The sequence below is a fragment of the Dipodomys merriami genome, unplaced genomic scaffold (assembly GCF_024711535.1).
Source record: "Dipodomys merriami isolate MVZ:Mamm:240054 unplaced genomic scaffold, mDipMer1.0.p SCAF_15, whole genome shotgun sequence".
Taxonomy (NCBI): Eukaryota; Metazoa; Chordata; class Mammalia; order Rodentia; family Heteromyidae; genus Dipodomys; species Dipodomys merriami.
In genome coordinates this window covers 18,292,007-18,316,576 of record NW_027202826.1, presented here as the reverse complement: position 1 = coordinate 18,316,576, position 24,570 = coordinate 18,292,007, and the positions used below count along the sequence as shown (strand labels likewise).

General features: G+C 38.0%; 1 protein-coding gene across 2 annotated transcripts in view; it reads left to right on the top strand.

Annotated features, from left to right (window-relative positions):
* Positions 1-224: 224 nt before the first annotated feature.
* LOC138826928 (alcohol dehydrogenase 1-like) overlaps positions 225-24,570 on the top strand; it is a 37,308-nt gene continuing 12,962 nt past the window's right edge. Inside the window, exons 1-9 of one of the 2 annotated variants that reach the window (XR_011371906.1) lie at positions 225-298; positions 2,180-2,278; positions 3,492-3,630; positions 5,260-5,347; positions 5,491-5,710; positions 6,149-6,409; positions 7,568-7,703; positions 8,655-8,793; positions 9,968-12,012. Coding sequence is in view for 1 of the 2 variants with exons in the window: in XM_070022322.1 (XP_069878423.1) it covers positions 281-298; positions 2,180-2,278; positions 3,492-3,630; positions 5,260-5,347; positions 5,491-5,710; positions 6,149-6,409; positions 7,568-7,703; positions 8,655-8,793; positions 9,968-9,992 (1,125 nt within the window). In the remaining variant the exon portion in view is untranslated. Of the gene's footprint in view, positions 299-2,179; positions 2,279-3,491; positions 3,631-5,259; positions 5,348-5,490; positions 5,711-6,148; positions 6,410-7,567; positions 7,704-8,654; positions 8,794-9,967; positions 12,698-24,570 lie in introns of those variants that run through there. The other variant, XM_070022322.1, reaches the window with a different exon arrangement.

Genomic DNA, 24,570 nt, shown 5'->3' with positions numbered 1-24,570 from the left:
CCTCTTCAAACTGCTTTTCTCCCCACTTTGCACTGTTCTCATCTCTATCCCTTGCCTTGCTTTCCTGCTCTGCCACATTCCTTGCCCTCCTTTACTTTCAAGTTGATTGTAACCACTTCTTTCTCTGAGGTTGTCCCCAACTTGATGTGCAATTATGTAATGATTTTTAATGATGTGTGCCTTGCAAATGCTATAAATACTCAGTCCGGTTTGCCAAGTTGCAGAATCAAAGTCCTTTCAGCTATACCCATAAGCCTCAAAGGAAACCAAAGAATTCGCCATGGATACCCAAGGAAAAGTAAGTATGTTACCTTTTGCATAGCCCTCTGTCATCTTCACTAGTAGGTATCAAATGTGCACATTGAAATGAAGATCTTGTTTTCTCCAATCAGGTTACCAGCAATTTTTGGGGACAATACCCACGGTTTCTCAAGACATGGAAACATAGGCACCACGCTAAGAGAATCATGTCTTAGGAGCTGTGATAATTTGACAATTTTGTCTTGAAAGCCTTAAAAAATATGTCTATCATTTGACTTGTAAATTTGTTTCATGAAAATAATTGCATAATTTTGTATACATAAATAACATAACAGTGCTATTATGATAAAGAGTGTGATCCTGAAACAATAGATGTCAAATATAATGAAAGTGATTCCATAAATTATGGTACATTTATGTGAATTAGTGCTTTGGGTTGAGTGTGTACTATGTTTGAAATTAGGAAAATATTTTCATAAAGTATTTCTTTCTATAAGCTTGGCAGTTGAATGCAACATGAATATAGTGAATTATTTTGTTCTCAGAAAGAAGTAATGCTTTCCATATCATTATATTGGCATGTGTGACATGTGACCCTTTTACTTATACTATAACAACATGCAGTCTTCTCCATTGGAATCTAAATTTCTTGAAGGCACATAGGTTTACGTGGCTCAGTATACTTTGAAATTACTATGCCCAGTAGCTAGGGCTGCAAACAGAACTCACATACGACCTAAGTGCTTAGATCAGAAGTTAAGCTACTGAAATCACTGAGGTGCTGCAACAAGTAAAGACAAAAAGGACTAGAGGTAGAGTTTACTAGTAGAGTGCTCATCTAGAATGTGCAAGGTCAATTCCCAGTACCATAACAAGACACAGCCCCCAAAGAGAAACTTGTAAGAACTTGTTCTCTAAGGAAAAAGTTAATTTAGGCAGCAAAGGCAAAACAATAAGTTCCCAGCTCAATCTGAAACAATCTGTTTAGATTCTAGCTTTAGTTTACATCATTCTGCAAAATAATGTTCAGTTCAACTTTAGAAGTTATTTAATTATAAAATAGATTATAATTCTAGGAGAGATTATTATACAAAGAGGATTTCCAGAATGTCAACGTGGAATAAATAAAAAGGAAGAGATATTTTTATTTTCCAGCACTGTAAAAAAAATATGCCCAATTCCTCAGAAAAATTAAAGGACAAAAATCATCAGGGAAAACCATGTGCAACAAGTTAGCTGTCAAGTCACTCCTTTAATATATAAAGAACTCAACTGCATTAACAAGAAACAAAGATACCATAAGTTTCATAAATCTATGAACAGTCTACATAAAAGAAAATTCAAAGGACACTCATAAATGTAGAAAATATCCAACATCACTAGCAGTGAAAGATATACTAATGAAAAGAAATAATGAGCTATTGCTGCCAGTCAGATAATATTTAGAAGTACAAAGAATTTTGAAGTCATTTCGTGCCAGTACTGTTTGAACTTGGGGCCTCCCGTTATGCAGCAGGTTTTTCTGTCTGGGATGGCTTTGGACCACAATCCTAAGATCTCAACATCCTAACTAGCTAGGATTTCACACATGAGCTACCAGCACCCAGCAAGAAAATTCTTACATCAAGTGAACAGATATTGTTCCATAGATGGCGGATGTTATTGAGGGAGGGTGGGGGAAAGAGGGGGAGAGTACAAAACTGCTTCTGGGGTTTGATCTCAAAATAATTATTTTGAAACAGAGAAAACATGTTAAAATTTCAGCAGTTTGCACTTGAAATGCAGATGCTCTTTTCTTTTTTAAAAAAAGGATTTAAAAAGTTTGCAAATTGTAACAATTTGTTACAATCTCGTGTATAATCAGAAACAAACTGCATGTTATCATTAAATGTTTCTTGTTTTTCCCTTGTGTGCACAGACAATCACATGTCAGGCAGCCATTGCCTGGGGAAAAAATTCCATTTCAATTGAAGAAGTGCAAGTGGAACCACCAAAGACTGGAGAAGTTCGTATTAAGGTAAATTGAGTTCTTTTGAGCTTTTTCTTTTTAACCTTTGAAGATAAATAAAAGGAAATAATGTTTTATTTTAAAAGTTAACTATAATGAGCAAGGTAGTTCATACCTGTAATTCGGGTATTTGCGGGGAGGAGATTAGGAAATTCTAGGACAGCCTAAGCAAAAAGTTCATGGGGCTCCCATCTCAACTAATAAAGCAAGGTGGAGTGGTGTGAGCCCATCAACTCAGCTAGTTGGAATGTGTAAACAGCAAGTTCATGAGGCACACTAGTCCAGACTAAACTCTAGACAATGTCATAACAATAAAATGCTGTCCTTTCCCCTAAAGATATGGAAAACCAGCCATAGTGTTTTTCTGGCAGTATTCTGAGGAGGGCAATAATATGTGGGGCTATAGTAGATGAAATGTTGCATTTCAAATATCCAATGCAATTCAGTTGGACTCACCACTAAAAAGTTTTCAAACTTTTCAAGGACAGTTATGTTTTACAGCAGTTATCTCACTTAAAACATTTTCAATATTAAAATAAAGATTATTTTCAGCTGAGCGCCAGTGGCTCAGGCCTGTACTCCCAGATACTCAGGAGGCTGAGATCTGAGGATCATGGTTCAAAGTTAGCCCAGGCAGAAAAGTCCATGAAACTCTTATTTCCGATTAAACACCAAAAGACTGGAAGTAAAGCGGTGGCTCAAAACAGTAGAGTGCTAACCTTGAACAAAAGAGCTAAGAAACAGCACCCAGACCCCATGACCAACAAGAACAAAAACAACAAAACAAAAGAATATTTTCAATGCACAGATTATAGTTTTGAAAAGCAATTTATTTAAAGCATTGGACAAATACTTCTTAAGACTGTCTTAAAATTCTGTGTTTCTCAGTGCTGTTACTGTTGATATTTGTCCCCCTCCCCCCAAAAAATGTCATATAAGAACTACCCTTGGTTTTTGAAGATCTTGATAATATTGTATATACAAACTAGATGTGGAAAGACTGAACATGAATCATATGACTGTGGGTAAGTCACGCTAAGGTCTTTAAATTACCTTTACCTATCTCCAAGATGGTTGGACATACAAAGAATCTTCCTATGCTCCTCTGAGTGCTGTTCTAGAGATGGCGATAATTCAAACAAAAATGTTAATATTTAGTTGCATATAAAATGCCAAAAAAAATATCCCAAAGCACTTAATTGGCCACTTGATTCCCCTGTAGTTGATATCTTCGGGGATCTGTGGGTCTGATGATCACGTGCTGAAAGGAGAATTCCCAATGAAGTTCCCTTTAGTTCCAGGCCATGAAGGAGCTGGGATTGTGGAGAGTATCGGTAATGGAGTGAGCTCTGTAAAACCAGGTAAGAAAAGCCAAATCAAGAATTTCAACACAAAAAAATAATAATTTTACCACAGCAGTATGCAGCATCTCCTGCATAAGGGTGGACTTCAAATGCATTAGCATATGCACCAGAAATACAAATTGCGTTGCTCTATGTTATCCCAACTAATAATATGTCACGTATTTTCTTTTAGTGTCTACTAATTAACAACATATTGTGATATCGAATGTAGCCAGGTTTCTAAGAATCACATCATTGTCCCTTCCATCTGCTTCTCTCTGCAGTAGTCCAAGGAGGTATCATCTAAGCAAACTCTGTATCCACAGCCAGGTAGAACTAGCGAACATCAACATTGACAGAAAGGTCCTCAGGCCTAGGGACTGCTTCATTTTTTATTTGTTCACTTATTTACTTATTATTTTATTAGCTTTTTATTATTATTGTATATATCTGCCCCAGAATGCTTATTGCAAAGCCTGTCTCAGAACTGGAATGATCAAATGTTTGATGAATGAATGAACCAAAATGTAGAGTTTGAATTTTCAGTTGACAGGATGATAGTGACACTGCAAAGAATCAACAGAATAATTGTATTCTTTCCCCCAGTCAGATCAAAAAGGATCTTGACATTGACTATTCTTAGCAAGCCTGAAATGATTGCTGTGAATAAGACCAATCACATAGATTAAGGTAATAAAGGATTCCCACAGCTTTTGGAGCTAGCTACAGAAGGATATATAAGAAAGGGTGTAGTCAGCCATCATCCATGTATTCACTTAGCAAGCAATTATGGAATGCCTACCATGTACTTGACACCAGGCACAGGGAAAAGAACAAAAACACAAAGGTCTGGCCTTTAAACCGGAGAGATGCATACATTCTAACTCCTCTTGAGATGGAAACATTCTGGTGGGAGTTTTGTGGGAAATGATAAGAGGAAGAACAGATAAGAGACAAGAGAACCTGAGATCCAATATCTCTGGAAATTTTTAGTGCTCAGTCTAAACTTACTAGAGATTTAGATACCATCTCAAAGAGTTGTTCTGTGTATAAACACGTATAAGGACTGGTATAAAGGCAGTGTTGAAGACCTCACAAGGGATCTTCAGAGATCCATAGTGACTGCAAAGATTAACTCTTCCAAGACTCTATTCAGACTGTCATCCTAGTGCTCAGGGGCACAAGCGAATAATGTGACCTCTCGAAAGCTCTGTAAAAGAGCCCTAGAAAGAGCCTCTTTCTGGAGACTCAGTGGAAACAGTTCTGCCATGACCCAGCTGTTGAAGCAGGTGACAATCAGTATCAGAGTAAATCCTTCAAATAGAAGGAAAAGGTTAAACTACATGACCGATTTCTAAGGTTCATTCCTGGCTTTATTATTCTATTTGCAGAGTAAGGACAAGTAGGCCTAACTCCAGCCATCAAGGAACATCCCCACATTCTCACTATTTGCCCAAAATAAAAATGGGATTTTTGTAAACAGGAGAAATGTTTTCTTCTTTTTAATAACTACGGATGGTACACTGGTTGTCATGATGCATTAACAGCATGTTCTAAATCCATCAAAATGTGTGTAAATATGAATTGCATGTTTATTTCATTAATATTTTCAAATCATTGATGACACATCTTTTTTCCTCTATGTAGGAGACAAAGTCCTCACACTGATTATTCCTCAGTGTGGTGAATGCAGCTCCTGTTTGCACCCCAAAGGAAACTTCTGTGATAAGCAAGAGTTAGTAGATATGTCCTTCACTCTTTTGTTAAATTGTTTATGTTGTACAAGCATTGATAGAGCTAATCAGAACCATTTCTCTCTTTGTAACTCCATGTGGCTGTGCTGGTACCTGTCCCTGTGTCTATGACACTGTGAAACAGTGTTCTGCCTTGTTCTGGGTTGATGCTGGACGGGACCAGCAGATTCAGCTGCAAAGGAAAGAAGATTTATCACTCTTTCCGAGTAAGCACATTCACCGAATATACTGTGGTGCCTGAGATCGCAGTAGCAAAAATTGATGCTGCTTCACCTATGGATAAAGTTTGTCTCATAAGCTGTGGAGTACCAACAGGCTATGGGGCTGCTGTTCAGTCAGCCAAGGTGAGGAAGTTACTTGCATGTTAGCATGTCTTTGTAATTTGCCTGAAAAAAAATATCAGAGGTGTGGGGCAACACCGGGGAGAACAATGGAAGGGAGGATAATGATCAAGATGAATTGTACTCATAATCTAACTTGATGAATTGAAACTTTCTTGAACAATTACTTTATATACATGTACGTACACATACACACACATATATATATGACTGACTATATATATATGTATATATGGTCAAGTATATGTATATTTATATTTATAACATATAGATGGTCAAATCTGTCCAAAGAGATAAATACATATAAGATAAATTTATATTTATATATTTCCAGAAGGCTCATGGGTTGTGTTTTTATTTTGTTGCTTATTTATTTTCTTAACGTTCTACATGCTCAACTTTAGATACTATCTAATAAAAGTACGCTTTGTTAATTTTCAGGTCACCCCTGGGTCCACCTGTGTGGTGTATGGACTTGGAGGAGTTGGCTCAGCCATTGTCATGGGCTGCAAAGCCTCTGGTGCATCTAGGATCATCGGCGTGGACATCAATGAAGAGAAGTTTCCCCGGGCCAGAGCCTTAGGGGTCACTGATTGTCTCAACCCACGGGCCCTCCAGAAACCTGTCCAGGAGGTAGTGATGGAAATGACCGGCATTGGTGTTGATTTTGCCTTTGAAGCCATCGGACATATTGAAACCATGGTATGTGGGCTTAGGTCAGGGTAAGGAGGTACTGCATGTCAACATCTAGGTACAAGTTAAGTAGTCTTACAAACATAAACTCTCCTGGAAGTATGTGTTAGTCTTGAGCACCCTATGTGAAAATTAAGAGTGCAAATTCACCCCCAAAACATTCATTTTAAAAATAAAACAATATAAGCTGAAAGATATGTCTTTAGGACTTACAAAATTTAAGCATACAAAAAAAGGTATATAGCAGACTTTCCTTTTGGCTATTCTAGCTCATCATATCTGTGAATATACTTGGGTATGAGCACTGTTGGGTTCACATATGGTATTTATTTGTGTCTTCCATCAGAAGCCTTCATTCCATTGAAAATGTCTGCTTAGTTCTCATGCTTCACAGTGAGGCAGGTCCTATGGGCACAGAAGTGAAGGAAGTGGGCCTCGTCCTCTTGAATCACAGTTTAAAGAGAAGACAGATAATTCATACACTGAAACATGTACCTAATGTAATTGGTCAAAGACTGGGGAGAGTAAACACGGGGATACAGGTGACAAGGAAGAGGCAAATAAGGTAAAGGAAAAGAAGAAGAAAATGGGATTATAAACCAGAAACAAAAGTAAGACAGATAGGATATGAAGACATATACTGTAGATCCTTAGAAGTTGAACTTTTTTAAAATGAAGTTTCACCCACACAGTATATATATATATATATATATATATATATATATATATATATATATATATATATTGGTTTGGTTTGGTTTTACTAGAGATGAATTGGACAGAAAACACAGCAAATGAAACGATCAGGCAAAGGATGCTCTATATGACCTTTGAGGCATGAGTAATATTATTCAATAAAATTTACCAGGTACCTGATCATTTCCTCAGAATAATAAATCCTAACAATGCTATGCAGCAAATACCATTCTTCTTTCTGCAAACAAGGAAACTAAGCCAAAAGGACATTAAGTAGCTTGCCTAAGGTCACATAAAGTGCACAATCTTTGCTTTTTATGACGGTTTGCTAATAAATTTCCCATTATTTGCAGCATTGAAGGGAAGTTAAAGTAGCATCTACCCAAGAGCAGGCTGAAAATCTAGTCTTCAAGATTCTTCCTAGCTCAGGGGGTAGCTGGTATTTATGCATGGCCATTATTTTATTATTAGACAGCTGCTTGGAACTCCTGCAACAACAGCTATGGTGTCTGTCTGATCATTGGGATGGTCCCACCAGATTCAAAGCTTTCCCTGGAAGCAATCAAGATTATTACTGGAAAAACACTGAAAGGTGTCTGTCTAGGAGGTAGGTAGTTGAATGGATGGGCTCAGTCTGTTCTGGAGATCACTTTCAATTTTTCAGAACCATGGTAGACAAAGCTCTTCCTCTCAGGAAAACAGATAGTGAAGGTGAAAAAGACTCCTTCTCTAATGAGTTGGTATACTTTGTAAATTAATATCTTTTTTTCCTTTTAAATGTCTATACTGTGGCTTGAACTCAGAGCCTGGTACTCTAGGCTTTCTCATTCATACTTGACACTCTACAACTTGAATCATGTTGAATCATGCATCTACTTCCAGCTTGTTGATTTTTTTTTGTTTTTTGTTTTTTTTGCTAATTAACTAGAGTTAGAGTCTCTTGAATTTGTCTGCTAGGGCTGGCTTCCCACTGTAATCCTTGATCTCAGTCTCCTGAGTAGCACAAGGACCTGGATTGCAAATCAATTTTAATTAACTTAATAAATAGTGGAGAAGGTGTTAGCTCTACATTCATGGATTCAAACTTTGTCATGCTATTTTAACAGTAATGCCTTTGGATTATTATATATTTTGACATTGGCTTTGATCTTTCCAAAGAACTTCTATTTCTAAACAACAATGATTAACAGCCTTAGTAAATTAACACTTCCATTTCTAAACATTCTTCTGGTGTCAGCTCCCCTTCTATCTCCATGTATGTAGACAGAGAAGGGAGGAAACAGAAGATGGATTGATATGGATAAAGAGGTCATTTTTAAAACTCAGTAATATCAATAGTGACCCAGTTTTTCTCCAAAACAGTGATAAGTAACAGAGATGTCAGTGATCGCCGCACTTAGCAACCAGTCAACAACTTCTGAGATACAAATAAGTTGCCTTTCATGTTCAATAGCAAATTTTCAGATAATATCTTACTATCTCCATGACTTGATTTTTTTTAATCTTTTAGTTGGTGATCTTCTCACATCTTATTATAATTAGCCTTTTTGTCTTACAGATTATAAAACCAGAGACTGTATTCCTCAATTAGTGTCTGACTACCTGCAAAATAAAATTAATATAGATCCTCTGGTAACTCATCAGCTGCCTTTTAACCAGCTCCACAAAGCCTTGGAGTTGTACCACGCTGGAAAAACGTGAGTGTTTTGCTTGGTTGATGATCTTATACTGATAACAGAGAAAACTCTTCAAACAGTTTTAGGTGTTTTATGAGGAAAGGTACTTGGACTCTGATGTCATTTATACATACAACCTTGTTTCCTACTGTCACTAACATTAAGAAGTGGTTTTTACCTACAAGTCTCTTTTTTTGGAAAGGCCCAATCAACTTCAGAAATATTCAAGAATTCAGTATAACAAGGAAAACCACTCTACACCACACTGACCAGTGTTGTATCATTTTTCTGGTTGGAGACATTTTTCTAAAATAATGGGTTGACATGTCTGGAATCAAATCCATACAAGAAATGTTTGAGATTTAAACTCCTTCTGGGGGCACAAATCCTCTGTACATTATTTCTGAAAAGATGGTCAGCCTACTCTGTAGCACAACTTCAAGAATGAAGCATTCTCCTATCAGGAGCTCATTTATGTGCATATTCTGTCTAAGTATATGGACTGATGGCACACGGTTTGCCAGAAATGTCATAATTAGTAGGAAACAAGCAGAACAATGAACACATAATCACAGAGGTGATTTTTTTTCCATTTTGTCTCCTATAAGACTCCCTTTCTTCTCTCCTTCAATTCTACTTACATAGTTTACTTAATTTGTGACTCTTGTATCTATATCTTAGCTTTTTACCCTATTATTCCCTGTCTGATTCAACCTAGTATGGCAAATCAGCAAGATTTTACAATGTTTAAGTCAGGAAGGAAAAGTAAAGAAACCCTAAAAAGCTTAACAAAGAAATATTAGAAAGATAACCAAGTTTGGGGGCAGGCATCCAAAAGCAGTAGACATACTGTGAAAGAGACAAGTCTCCAGGAGAATCCATTATGTTCTTCCCCATCCAGGCACTGAGACTGAATGAGGCTGACCAGAAGCGGCAGCAGAGGTTTTTGCTGTCTTTATGTTCAGGCAGCCAGAGGGTGCTCAAAGCTGAGGCCTCCCTCCTGGGGTGGAAGTTGGATTCAGACAACAGTCAGATGATGGAATTTTACATAGGTGAACTAGAGGGAAGTGAGGAGAGGTGTCAGGGGTGGGACAGATGAGCAGTGCCATATCCCAAAATATGATGCATAATTTGTTTTCCTGAAATGGGTTTTCCAGGCAATTCAGTCATTTCATATCTCATGTTTATGTTTCAGGATCCGCTGTGTTCTCCTTTTCTGAGACTTTGATCATAAACAATGCAAGGGCATCCTTCAAAAACAGAGGAAAAGATCTAAAACTAAATTACAACAAGAAACAAAAGGAATAACAGGGAACAATACAGGCTATCAGACACACAACTAGGAAGAACTCTGAAGGCAAGAAGAAGCAAATCAAGAAAATAGCAAAGAAATAAGATTTCCTTCATCTTCAGATTTAGGACAATTTCCTACATCCCTCCCTAATTAAAAAAAAGTACTCAAAATAATTTAACAAAAATATACCCACAAGTGAGACATAATTATTACATTTAAGAATGGCAAAGCAAGAACAAAACATTTTTATTTGCTTATATTAATAGTACAGGAAGGTATAAGAGATTTCAAGGAAAACAAAAGAAAGATGGGGGCTAGGAACGGTGGCTCACATTTGAAATTCTAACTACTTGAGAAGCAGATGTGGGAAGATCATGGTCCAACGCTGGCCTGGGAAAAAGCATAAGATCCTATCAGGGAAAAATTAAAGCTAAAACAAAAGGGCTAGGGATATGGTTCAAGTGGTAAGAGCCTGTGTTCAATCCCCACTTCTGAAAAAAGAAAGAAAGAAAAATGCAGTAGGGAATGACAGGTGACATCAGGAAAATACCCAACTAGAACACCTAGGGCCATTCACACAAACACACACACACACACACAATGAATAGCACTCATGTAATGGTATTGCATCTCACATCTGACTCCAGATGAGGTTTCATGTAGGAACAAAGTATTCCAGGCCTAAAAAATGAGTGCTGAGGAAACAACTATATTAAACAAGATCAGGAGATGTAATCCACGTAGCTCTACTGGAGTTTTGATAAAGAGATAAGCTATTTCTGACAGGTTTGCAAAAGAAAGTAGAACATTTATGTTCAACCTGCAGCAGTAAAAACGCTGATCTACACCATAGCTAAGATATGGAACCAACCCAGATGCCTCTCAGTAGATGAATGAATCAAGAATGGTACCTAATATATCAAGTTGCTCAATGCATGCCTTAGTCACTGATGCTGTAATCTACCTATACTTACTGTAATTACTGATACAGTTGATCTTATTCCTTCATTATTTTGAGGCTTTTATTCTATATTGTCTTTCCTACATCTTTTTCTTTTCCTTTGTCTCTTGGATTACAGTACCTTACATTATAACACCTTTGCCTGTCTATTGCTTTTAGAATGTATGCTAAAATTGTTCATGTGCACACTTGCAAACTATATTTACTGTTCTTTGAATAATAATAGAATGTTATATCATTTTAGTCATCTAGTTTCTCCACTTCCAACCTATGTGATTAAGAAAAATATGATAATCTGTATAATTGTATCATGTCTGACTCCAGAAGAAAAGCATGCATGTTCAAGTTATGTCAGGCCTAAGAACTAGTGCAGAGGAAGCAATTACATACAACAAATTTATGGCACATACATGTATCAAGAGCTTAGTGTGCATCTGATGGGACATTTTGGCAACAGTATAGAAAGTTCTTGAACATGTGCCACACTGACTAGAAGGAGCAAGTTGAAATGACAGACCGACTTTTCTTGTGGTGAAAGGATAGAGCTTACTGGAAGAGTTCACAGGCTGGGACTTGTCTTCTTAGAATTTCTAACCAACATCAAAAACAAGAGTTTGCAGATTTTCTTATCAACCTGCCCAGATGTGATGCAATAATGGAAGAGCAAAGGTAGGCTTGGAACTTGAAAGTTGTTAATAATCAGACATCAAAAATGTAATCAAGAGCCAGGCTTGATGGCTCTCACCTGTCATCCTTTACTACTTCAAAGGTAGAGGCAGGAGGATTTCAAGTTAGAGGCCAGCCTCCTGAAAAAGTCATGGTAAGACTGTCTCAAAAACAAATTAATCCCAAAATGATTGAGGGCTTAAATGCAAGTTGTGAAGCATTTACCTAGCACGTTTAGGTCCCTGGGTTTAATCCTCTCCAAGTTTAGATAGAGTGATTGATAGATGATAGATGGATAGATGGATGGATGGATAGATAGGTAGATAGATAGAGGTCTATATATGTATAGATACTTCATTATAATTCATGTCTAATGTTTAATGACTTTAATGTGGTAAGTATCATAATTGGCCTTTGAATTTTAACGTAAGTAAATTCTATACAAGTAAATAAAATCCTCAGTCTGAGGCAACTAAGAGGTAAAAATCAATTGAATTCTCACTTAAAAGCATTTTGAGAAGCAGAATAAGTGACTTGCTCATTATCGACAATGTCTGTAACTCTGGTGGAGACATAGGGAGTCCTGGTGAGGCCTTTGTATTGTGAGATTCAGAATTCATAAAACTCCATATTGATTCATAAATACATATAAGTTTTACTTGTCACTTTAAAAATCAATTTGAAACAAAATGAGTATCTAAACTAAAAGGAATATGACACTGATTTAAGATGAAACTCATGCTGTGGAGAAAGTTAAAAACTTTCTGGCAAAGATCATATTCAATCACATCACTAATGAGTTAATTTGTGGGTAATCAGGAAAATGGGCGTTACATCCTTTTGAAGATGAAGACAAATTACGGCTATGTAGTTATTGAAGAAGATTGTGTGCAAAACATACTGGACAACACTCTAGTATCAAAATGACTACTAACAATATTAGAAATAATCATTAATGTCAATGATGCTGGATGTAGATACCTTAATAAATATGACCAACAGCACCTTTCCTCTACTTGTAATATTTCTCAGATTATATGTGTGAATTTTCTGTGCTAAGCAAGTCTTCAATCCCCTGTGCACAACAATCTGGTGTCCTATAATTTACTTCCATTCTGATAACTACCTACTCTGACTTATGCACATTCATAGGTTTACAGCTCATTCTCACTCTACTCTTCCCAGTTCACAGGCCAACCATGAGTGGATCCCCAATGGCACTCTGGCTTAGCTACAAAGCGAGATTTCCTCTGACCTCTTTGTGAGTTTAATCATTGACTCTAACAGCTCACAAAACTCAGGGAAGCATTTTATTTACTTTAACCAGCTCATTATAAAAGATATCATAAGGGACAAAGGAGGAGGCTATAATGCTTGATAAGAAATGTACTCATTATCTTGCCCATGTAATTGTAACCCTTCTGTACAGTATTTTCACAATAAAAAATAAAAATAAAAAAAGAAATCATAAGGGGGACTAGGGGGAAGAAATGTGGGAGCAAAATGACGGAGGAGGTAACTGGTTCAATAAGAAATGTATTCACTGGGGCTGGGAAGGTGGCTCAGTGGTAGAATGCTGGCCTTGCATGCATGAGGCCCTGGGTTCCATTCCTCAGCACCACATAAGCAAAATAGGCTGGAAGTTGCATTGTGGCTCAGGTGGTAGAGTGCTAGCCTTGAGCTGAAGAGCTGAGGGACAGCACCCAAGCAGAGTTCAGGCCCCACAACCGACAAAAAAAAAAAAAAAGAAAGAAAAGAAAAAAAAAGAAAAAAAATGTACTCACACTGGGCACCAGTGGCTCATGCCTATAATCCTAGCTACTCAGGAGGCTGAGATCTGAGGATCAAGGTTCAAAGCCAGCCCAGGCAGGAAAGTCTATGAGACTCTTGTCACCAATAAACCACCAGAAAACCAGAAGTGGCACTGTGGCTCAAGTGGTAGAGCACTAGCCTTGAGCTGAAGAGCTGAGGAACAGTGCCCAGGCCCAGAGTTCAAGACCCACAACTGACCACAAGAAAAGAAGAAAGAAAGAAAGAAAGAAAGAAAGAAAGAAAGAAAGAAAGAAAGAAAGAAAGAAAGAAAGAAAGAAAGAAAGAAAGAAAGAAAGAAAGAAAGAAAGAAAGAAATGTACTCAGTACCTTATGTATGTAACAATAATCTTGACAATAAAATTAAGCAAAAAGAAGTTATTATTTAAAAACAAACACAAATGAGGACCTCTAAGAAAACCCCCAAATCTAGGTGGGGAAAGAAAAAAAACTGATAATGTTATTCTAATTAAAACATAGTATGGGCACATCTGAAAAACCATTTGAAACCACTTGGTACAATGAATATGCACAAATAAATAAAAAGGAAAGCAAAATTAACACAAAAGAACTTAGATGAAAGGTATCTGGAACTAGGTGTAGACCGGGAGTCATCCTGGAAGGAAAAAAATCTCTGTCCTTGCTGAGCTGGAGGGCTCCATGTTCCCAGGAGATGGTTATGTCTCCAGAAAGCTTCACAGCACAGGTGTGATAGATCATGACTGAATCTCCAGCCTTTCTCTACAACCTGCTGACTAGGCGGTGAAGAGTTTCAAGCTGCTAGTCATGGTTTAGTCTCTGGTCACCAAACCTCATCCTGTGACTACCCAAGACCTTTTCTAAGAATCTTACTAGAGCAACAACAACAACAAAAAAAAAATTGCTCCTGACACTCAGGAACTTCTTAGGGAGTTAGTAGTAACTCCTACCACTCCTACTCCTACCACTCAGGAGTTTCAGGAGCTCTATCTCAGGAACCAGAGACAGAGACCAAATAACTATCAATTATGTCACAAGTCACAGTATTTAGATTATGGTATTTCACCATCAGTTGCCATGCATTACTTCCAGGCCAAAATTGGGCCATTAAGGAAAAATAATGGAAATGACCATCCCTTTTATAAAGTTTTTGTATAGTACATTACAAGTAGTTGCTTTAATGTATATTGTGTTACATTAACATGTTGACCAGTCCATGGGCTTGAACTCAGGGTCTGGGCACTGTCCCTGAGCTTCTTTTGCTCAAGGCTAGCACTCTACACTTGAGCTACAGTGCCACTTCCTATTAACAATTTTAACTAAGGATAAAAATAGGGAAAGGAGTTTTGTGGTCAATCAGTTGTAAGCACCAACAAAAAGTAATTTTAGCTCATTACATTTGTTATCTCCAAGAACTCAAGCCCATATTGAGTTATCTTCAGGAAAGGATTTAATCAAGGCAATAGCTCCACAGGTAAGGCTGACTCTAATTAGAGTTAAGGTTAACTCCTATTTAAATCCTAGTATTAAAAAGTTTGCCAACTAATATAACTCAGCAGTGTTAAAGATAATTTAGAAACCAACCTAATTTACAGAAATGCAAAATCCATTTGATGCTCTTTTATTTTGCTGAGGGATAACGTTTTAAGTAAACTTTGGATTTCCAACAGGGTCAAAAGGCTATTTTGTGGAGTTACTGGATGGACTTGGGAAGGATACATTCTATATACTCTGTTTATAGTTGTGGGGTTTTTTTCTAGTCTCAAATTGGTATTACTGGGCTTGAGCCTTCCCTTTGCAATTGTTACTCCATAAGGTTTAAGGACCTTGTGGGTAAAATTAGGCTTAATTTCCTATTTATGCCAAGGGATTATCACAAACATTTTTTGCCCTTTACTCTTGAGAAACAGGATTTTATTGGTGACAGTGGTCTCAGTGGCGCAGTAGCACTGAGTTTTTAGGGTCCTACTGAGTGATGCTATGGGGAACATGGATCCCATCATTCTGTTTTTCTTCCACACAAATGACTGAATAGTGGATATGTCTACTGAACAAAAGATCAGTCTTTCTTCTGAGTTCACTACAGAACTGGGTCAGTCATGCAATCAATGGTCACAGAATTAGTCCTTTATTATGCTCTGGCTTGTGTGTTTTGGTCCACACCTAGCTATGTGAGTTAGCTTGAGCATGTCTCGAATCTATTGCAGAAGCTTCCTAGGGCTCAGCATAGGCAGCAGTAAGCAGTGGTGTTCAAAATACAAGGCAGCCTGTGGGAAGGCCATGTGAGCATGGCAGAAGGCACCAGTTCAAAGTTCAAGTTTATGAGCAGGCAGCAGTGCCAATTAGCACTCTAAACAAGAAAAGCCCCCTGGTGGTAGTAATTAATACTGAAACACACAGCTAGCAAACACCAATGGTCATTGTCCACCTTTAGTGGGGGCACTTTTCACCCCACATTGGTTCAAATGTGGACTGATGGCGCCATACGTGTGCCAGGAAGGGTACGAGATGGTTCATTACTCACAGGATGCTTTCTGGAGAGAAGAGGGCATGCTCTCAACCAGGCCCAGAAAGTGGCTTACAAGATCAAAGAGAGGCTTCGGCTTTTATTCTGCTTTAGAAGTAGGTCAAGGTAAAGGCAGGCAAGGATACGTAGTTAGAAATTCCCAGAGATATTAGGAAGAGATTGCACAAGGTTCGTTGTTTGCTTGGTCAGATGGATGACATAAAATGAATAGGAATGGGTGGGAATTGGAGAGCTGTTACAAACATTATACATGGGGGCTGGGAAGGTGGCTCAGTGGTAGAGCGCTTGCCTTGCATGCATGAGACCCTGGGTTCGATTCCTCAGCACCACATAAGCAAAAAGAAAAAAGCCGGAAGTGGTGCTGTGGCTCAAGTGGTAGAGCGCTAGCCTTGAGCTGAAGGACAGTGCCCAGGCCCAGAGTTCAGGCCCCACGACCGGACCCAAAAAAAAAAGAAAAAAAAAGAAAAAAAAAACATTATACATGAAATAGGATTAAAAATAAAATTACCTTTCCATCTCCCACTAATGGCTTGCCAATATATAATATGTTTGATTTTTTTAAGGCTCTAGATTTTTTTTCACCTGCACTAATTCTTCATTTTTTTCCCATTTCAAAAAGGGTTAAAACCACTGATTAAATTATTACATGATGATTGATTACTTATGGGGGGAAAATCAACAACATAAACCCACTTACAGAGCATAGATTGTCTTTAGGTGGAACCAAAAATATATCTACAAACTTTGGGGTGAAAAATATCGAAGATATTGATCTCTGATCCCCTAAATGCTTCCACTTAAAGAATGTATCATTTGGAGTTTTCTAAGTAGTTACCAAGTCAGGGTTACCAAGTGTTAGGTGTGTTGAAGAAGTACCTATGAAAGATAAAGTGGAAAGGAACAAGAGAAGGTAAAAAGAGCCTCCAGATGCATCACTCACCTGCTAAAGGAGAACAGGAAAGAAGGATTGCGTGGAAGAATGTCATGCCTGATAGAAAATAACTTAAACTGAAAGCACTCACCTTCCCCCTAACAGCCATTTCTGAGAACTGTCCTTGCTGCTGACCCACTGCATCACCTCCTCTCCCCTTACTCCCTTACCCAGTGGTCTTGGAATAGAGCCTGATACCAAGACCACATACATCTGCACTGACACCCTTAGCGGACAGAGATGCTGTTGAGACCTTGAAACCCTTCAGTCAAAATAACATTGCTCACCCACTCCGCCTTCATCTCACCCCACTTCCATCTGTCCTGTCTGACTTTGCTCTTTCTGCCTAATATCTAAAGACACCCTAGTTGTAAAAGGGTTAGGGGTACATCATTTCCCCTTCTGCTGCGTTGAGGGAAGCCCTTTCCATGCTTTTCTCCCAAATAAAACCTGTTGGACTGTTGGGTTTGCCCTTTCTGCTCTTTTTCCCACTACCTCACTGCAGTTTTAAGAAAATTCCAGGCATGCAATCACAAGCTTCCCTTGGATAGGGGCTAATAAACAATGACATGTTATGTCCTATCTCCTGGTATCACAAAAGACAGACTTATTTGAAAATAGAGTTACAGATATGATTGATTAACTTTTGATGAAGTTATGATCCAGTACAATGGGAGCTTAATCCAATACATCTCAGACCCTTGGAGGAAGCCAGGCCTTCAAAGGCAGAGAAACATGTTCGAACATTACAGTTATAGAGATGCAATTCAAGGAACTTAATAAGCCAAATTGGCAAGCATGGCCAGAAAGCCATCAGAAGCCAGGAAGAGGCAAGCATGGAATTCTTCTATGGTCGTCAGAAGGGAATGAGTCTGATGGCAGCTTGACCTTGGGCTTCTAGATCCAGTACTGAAACAACAAATTTCTGTGACACTATTTTGTGACACTATTACAGTAGTAGTAGCCAAATAGTAAGTATAGCTTTCAACATCATAAGGTATCTGGGGTCTGGATGCTTATAGCTCCTAAATACATGTGATGAAATTCTAAACTCCCAGGTGGAAGGATAAGATCTTGGGGCCTCTGGGACTGAGTCATTCGGTATGCTTTCATGAATAGAATTAACATCTTTTAGGAAAGAAACAAAGGAGCTCTTATGGCCCTCTCTAATGCATGAAGATACAAGGAGACAGTGTCGTGTATGTATCATCTTTTTTAGCTGACAAATAGACAGATAAATAGAGAGAGGGAGAGATATTCTTATACATAGTCACTTGTATCAGTCGGTTTTCCCCTCAGAATTAAGTCCCATGAAGACAAGTGTTTTGTCCACTACCAAATTCATGGTGGCCTTAGATAAATATAGGTTATATGCACAAATAGTGGGGGAAGAAGGTAGCCCGATATACTCCTGCTGATAAACATCAATTGCCATTTCTAATACAGTGGCATTCCCATACCTGTTAAATTCTGAAATGCAGACCTCTGAGGTGCTCAACTGAGAGTCACATTGTGCAGTTCATGAGGACTTTTATTGTGACTCCTGACAAAAGTATGTGCTCTTTGGAGACCAGGGCCTTTGTAGGGAACCAGAATTTTGGAAACAAAAAAAAAAAAACCCACAAAGCTCCAAGTGGGTATAAGGAATGATAGTATATGCTTCTTCTTCATGGTCCCCAGACCCAAGCAGATGTCCTTGGGAAGCTAGCAACATGTCATGCATGTACTACCTCATGAAGAATGGCACTTTATCCTCTAAGAATGTTGCCCGTGAGGGAAACTGGTGTTCCATCTTATGCCTTTAGTAGGCCCTTCCAGCACACTGTAAATTTAGCTGTTCTAGATTCTGTGGTAAATAATATAAGCAGTGGAGTCCATAATCATGAGTTCCTCTACACTATTGCCCAAAATGAATTTCCTTATCAGAGGCTAAGCTATATAGAAGTCTGGGTCTGTGGATCCAACATTCCATAGCCCCAGATAGTAGTACTGGCTATCTGTGAGCTGGAAAGACAAACTCCCATCTGAAATAGGAATCTACCCTTTCCCATGTGGAAGAGACTAATGTAGTTGATTTACCACAAAATGAAATGGCCACCTGGTCTTGATGAATAGTGTCCCATAGGGCGTTGTACAACTTTAAGACAACTTTAAAACTATCTGCACACCTACAGATCTACCATAGGGGAAATGAAGAATTCTTTACACAAAGAACATAACTAATTGGTAAGAAGCAGAGAGAAACATTATTGAGAACTAAGAACTTTGGGTCAAACAGGTAAAGGTCTTGTCTGTCTTTATCTTGCATTGGATAGGTAAACTAAAGGTCTTACTTCTTGGACATTCACTACTTCAGTTCCTCAGATATAAAGTTGAGCTAATGATATTTTAACTTCTCAGGATCTGGTGAGGTATGGTTATAGCTGCCTAAGTGTCCATTACCATTACATCAATTATTCTCTTCTTGAGAATAATTGGCTACTTAATTCAGAATTATCTACTTAATTCAGAATTTTGATTACCTTTACAGGGAATTAACACAGGATACAATCAGGGAAGGGTTCTTGAGGATTTCACCTGAATGTGAAAACTCTTTATATAATACCCAGACTAGCTGGGTGCTGGTGGTTTACTTATAATCCTAGCTACTCAGGAGGCTGAGATCTGAGGATCACAGTTCAAAGCCAGCTTGGGCAGGAAAGTCTGTGAGACTCTTACCTCCAATAAGCCACCAGAAAAATTGGAAGTGGTGCTGTGGCTTAAAATGGTAGAGCACTAACCTTGAGCAGAAGAGCTCAGAGACAGCACCTGGGCTCCAAGTTCAAGCCCCCATGATCTATCAAAAATAAAAAATAAAAGAACCCCAGACTTAGTAGAAAAATACCCCAGATTCAGTAGAAAATAGACTAAAGAAAGCTATTGTTGTACGCATATATTTATGTCTGTAATGTGTATCTCCTGAAGATATCAGTCCTTTCACATTCCTTTTCAAATAAAGTTAGCCCCATTAGCACTGCTGCAGAAGTGAGAAGTCTCCTTCCTTGTCTCTTCCTATGGTTAGAACTTCTGCACTGCTGCAACAGTACTGAGGGGGAGGGTGTCTTGTTCCCCTCAAGTGACGCCTCTGCCCTGTGAGTTGGGAAAAGGTATCTTCAACTAATTACAGACAACTGTTTACCCCACTCATATATTGAAATCCTAGCCACCAGTGTCAGGGTACCCAGATTAGAAGATTTCAGGAAGTAATTAGATTCAGATAAAGTCACAAGGGCAAGACCCACAAGGTGAGGTGACTATCTTGATGAGAAGAGATACCAGAGAGCTTGCTTGGTCTCTCTCCTGCTACGTGAGGACACAGCAAGATGTGCTTCTGCAAGTCAGAAAGAGAGACCTCACCATAATCCAACCATTCTGGCACCTTGATCTTGGAACTTTCTAGCCTCCAGAACTGTGAGAAAACAAATTTAGTTTTTTAAACAAACTAATCTATGGTATTCTATTCTATCATACTGAGTAGACTAACACAGTTCTTGTCTTGCCTTCACTGATGTGAACTTTTTGTCTACTGGTAAAGAGGATGAGTGATTTGCTCCCAGGATTCTAGATTGGCCCAAGACTGAAGTGGCAGAATGTGGTGTGGGAAGGGAGCCCTGCTTCTCAGTCTTTCCTATTGGACTAGTGTGTCTTGTCTGACTTAATTTTCTTCTGTTATAAGTCATAAACCATAGAAATACACTCAGTTCAGTTGTGGAGGCTGTAAGTCTAACAGCATGGCATCTTATCATCTGGCTAGGATTCCTTCCTGTGTCAGAATATTCTGGAAAGAAAAGATAAGCATCTGGGATACAAAAAGAGAGGTGTGGGTGCGGGACTTGTGCTTTCTAATAGGCGCTCACTTTCATAATACTTAACCTACTCCCACAATAACCACCTTAGTCCATTCATGAGGGTCATGATCTCATGTCCTCATCACTTCTTAAAGGTATCACCTCTCGTATGAGAGGTGATAATTAAATTTCAACATAGGCTTTGGAAGGTACAATCAAGCTGTAGCAATTACATAACTATTTCACAGATTAACAGTTGTCTGTGCTGGTTTTCAAGTTTTTTAAAACTATGGTGTACTTGAAATATTACAACATTTCATAGCTTATGTTTGTAATATTTAACAACATGTTAAGTAGTCTCACTATTACATATGTTAACATAGATCTGGTCTAAATCATAGGAGGTCTTGATGATCTTCAAATGTAAAATGCCCTTTCCCCCTGCCCCACCCCACCTAAAATTATAAAAGGCAACAATGCTTGATAAGAAATGTACTCATTATCTTGCCCATGTAATTGTAACTCCTTTGTATGGTATTCTCACAATAAAAAAAAACTTAATTAATAAAAAACATAAAATTACCCTAATTTTGATGGGTTTGGTTTGCGAGGATAAGCATTTACAGTGCTAGAAGCTGAACCCATGGTGTCACATGTGCTAAGCACTCTATTACTGAGCTATTCCTTTAGCCCTGTGAAATTCTGTAATTCTTTCTGGTAGCCTATTTGGAAACACCTACCAACAAATCTTATCCCATTTAAATTTTATATCGTTCTTACTACTTAAATAGTATCACTGCCTTGATCTGAAAGATCAACAAAGTTAATCATAATGAATTTAACCTTTTTTTCTCAAGATCTTATAGTAAGCATACTACATACTAGTTTCTCTGTTATTTCCCTCATCTAGCTTTCCTGAGAATGTATGCTAGAATTATGAGTATGGAAATGGGAAACTACTAGGAAACTAATTGGTTTATCTCTGGAATTAGGTCGATGCTCTGGAATCATGCCATGTGGGCTATGGAGTTTGTGTAATTATTGGAGCAGCATCCTCAAATGCAAAACTCTCCTCTGACCCAATTCTGCTACTCCGTGGGAGAACCTTGAAGGGTACGATGGGAGGTACGGTTTTTCATTTTCTTTTTGCCTTTTCCAGAAACTAGATATCCAGCATATTTTTAAACAAGAATTAAAGGATGGGTAGTTAGGAAGAGAAAAAAAAACATTTCTGTACGGAAGGAAATAGAAGGCAGAGTATCAAAAATAGGAAAGCACACCTTTTCTTCCCACACAGGTATTTATCACATGTAGGAGCAAAAAGAGATGAAGAGGTTGACATTATTGATAGGACAGAGGAGGTTGACAGATTAGTGCACTCTTCAGAACAGAATAAACTTGAAGGAAGTTCACTGTATTAACCCATAATTCTAACAAATGAAGTTCATTGAAACTTAATTTGCAACAATGAGCTAGGCATTGGTGTCTTATACCTATAATCCTAGCTACTTAGGAGGCTGAGATCTGAGGATTGTTGGGTCAAAGCCAGCCTAGGCAGGGAAGTCCATGAGACTTTTATCTCCAATTAACCACCAGAAAACCAGAAGTGAAGCTGTGACTCAAAATGATAGAACACTAGCCTTAAGTAAAAGAGCTCAGGGTCTGCACCCAGGTCATGAGTTCAAGCACAATGATCAACCAAAAAAGAACAAAAAAGGCAACTCTCATGTCAGGACATAGTAGAATCTCTCTTCCCTGGACTGGCCCACACAAAAGATGAGGTATGCATATTGTAAACAATAACAGAAAGGGTGGGGGGTTTTGCTGTTCTGAAATATCTGGGTGGGTTCCCTTTCACTTATTTGTCAGTACAACTTTGTATAAGCTGGTTATGTACAATTAAAATTTTATTAGTACAAAGTTACCAGCACTAGGAAAAAGCCTGTCATTGGCTAAACTTCCATGATTAAAGCTTATTCTTTCAGAAATACAAGCTGTCTAAATTTTTCAATCAGAGTAAAGTTCAATTTAACAACTAAACACCATTTAAGAATTAAGTTGGAATGGGTCCAAAGGGGATGAAATTCTTGAAGGTGTGACATTTGATCAGGATTCATTGTATTCATATACTGCTTTGTTCAATAAAACCTCCCTTGTATAACTACTTAAACTTAATTTTTTGAAAAGAATTAAGCTGGTACTGACAAAGACTTCCATGACTGATACTGAATTTTCTTTAGAGCTAACCATCTAGAGTGGTCTGTTTTCTTCTACCATCAAAAAAGAAACAAATTGAATAGCTTATAAAGGAGGGTTTTGGGGGGTTTTGGCTCATTGTTCTGGCCCAAAGTTGAAAACTTCCATCAACCTAGTGATGGAGTTCACGTGGCAAGGAACAGAGAGCATGTATATATACATGTCTTCTCATATTTCCCCTATTTTTTATTGTAAAGGTGATGTACCGAGGGATTACAGTCACATAAGTCAGGCAATGAGGACATTTCTTTTTGAACAGTGTCACCCCCTCCCTCATTTCCCTTCCGACTCCCCCTCTCCCCAAGTTGTATAGTTCACTTCCAGCATGGTGTCTAATGAGTATCATTGCTAAATTAGTTCACTTTTTGTACCACCATTTCTGTACTTCCCCTTCCCTTCCTCCAAATCAGATAAACTTACATACAAGACAAAGAGTACAGAAATCAAACAGTGACAAAAAGGAAAAAAGAAGAAGAAGAAAAAAGAACTGCATACAGTACAAAAAAAACCTTGTTTCCATTTCTTGGAGTTCATTTCTATAAGTATCATTTTATAGGATCATATGCACATAACTAATGAGGTTTTGTGATCCTCTCCTAAGAAGATCTTCCTTTGGTCTCACTGTGTGAATGTTTAGAGTTATGTTCAATTTATCATGTCCAAGTGTAATTTTTTTGTCTTTTACCATCCACTGGGTTTACTTGTAGATTTATTTTATAGGCACATTCTAATTCTTACAAATGAGGGAAACCATACAACCTGTTTCTTTGGGTTTCCCTATTCTTATAAAACTACCAGAATATAGTTATGAGGACCTCGACCCCGTGACCTTATCTAATCCCAACCTCCTGCTAAAGGCCCACCTGTAGACAAAGTAGCTACTCTCTCAACACTGTGGATTAAATTTTCACAGGATCCCTTGAAAGACACATTTAAACCATATGCAAGCCATAGTAACATCATTGGCTCTGTGGAAGGAATTGATTTAGGTTTACTAACACCCTTCATCACTTGTTTGCCTTATCTCCTTCCTCCTCACTCTATAGAAACATGCTGATTGGAGACTTTAGAAATGAAAGCTAAAACAAACATTTTTGATTAGTTAATTATTTCAGATATTTTGAACCCCTAACAGGAAACTGATTAGTACACTTACTAAGCAACATAAAATATTTGCAAATAGAGATCTGATAAGAGTACTAGATACCACTATTTAAGACAAAAAAAAAAAAAAAAACCTCCACTTAGTCTTTTTAACCATCTCAACCTTTTGGAGTGGCCAAAAATTTAAATAGCTATAAAGAACTCTGAGCTCTAGACTCTTCTTCACCAATTTCTAGATGCACATTAGTGTTTTAAAATATCACCAGGTGAAGTAAGCCAGGCCCAAAGAAACATAGGTCCCATGGTTTCCCTTATTTGCAATAACTAGTATATGTCTGAGACAAGCAGAAACGGTCAGATAAGTTGTTGTTAGGTGAAATGAACCCCAAAATAAGGATTCAAATGTTTTTTCCTTTATTGCTATTGTTTCTAACATATTTATAA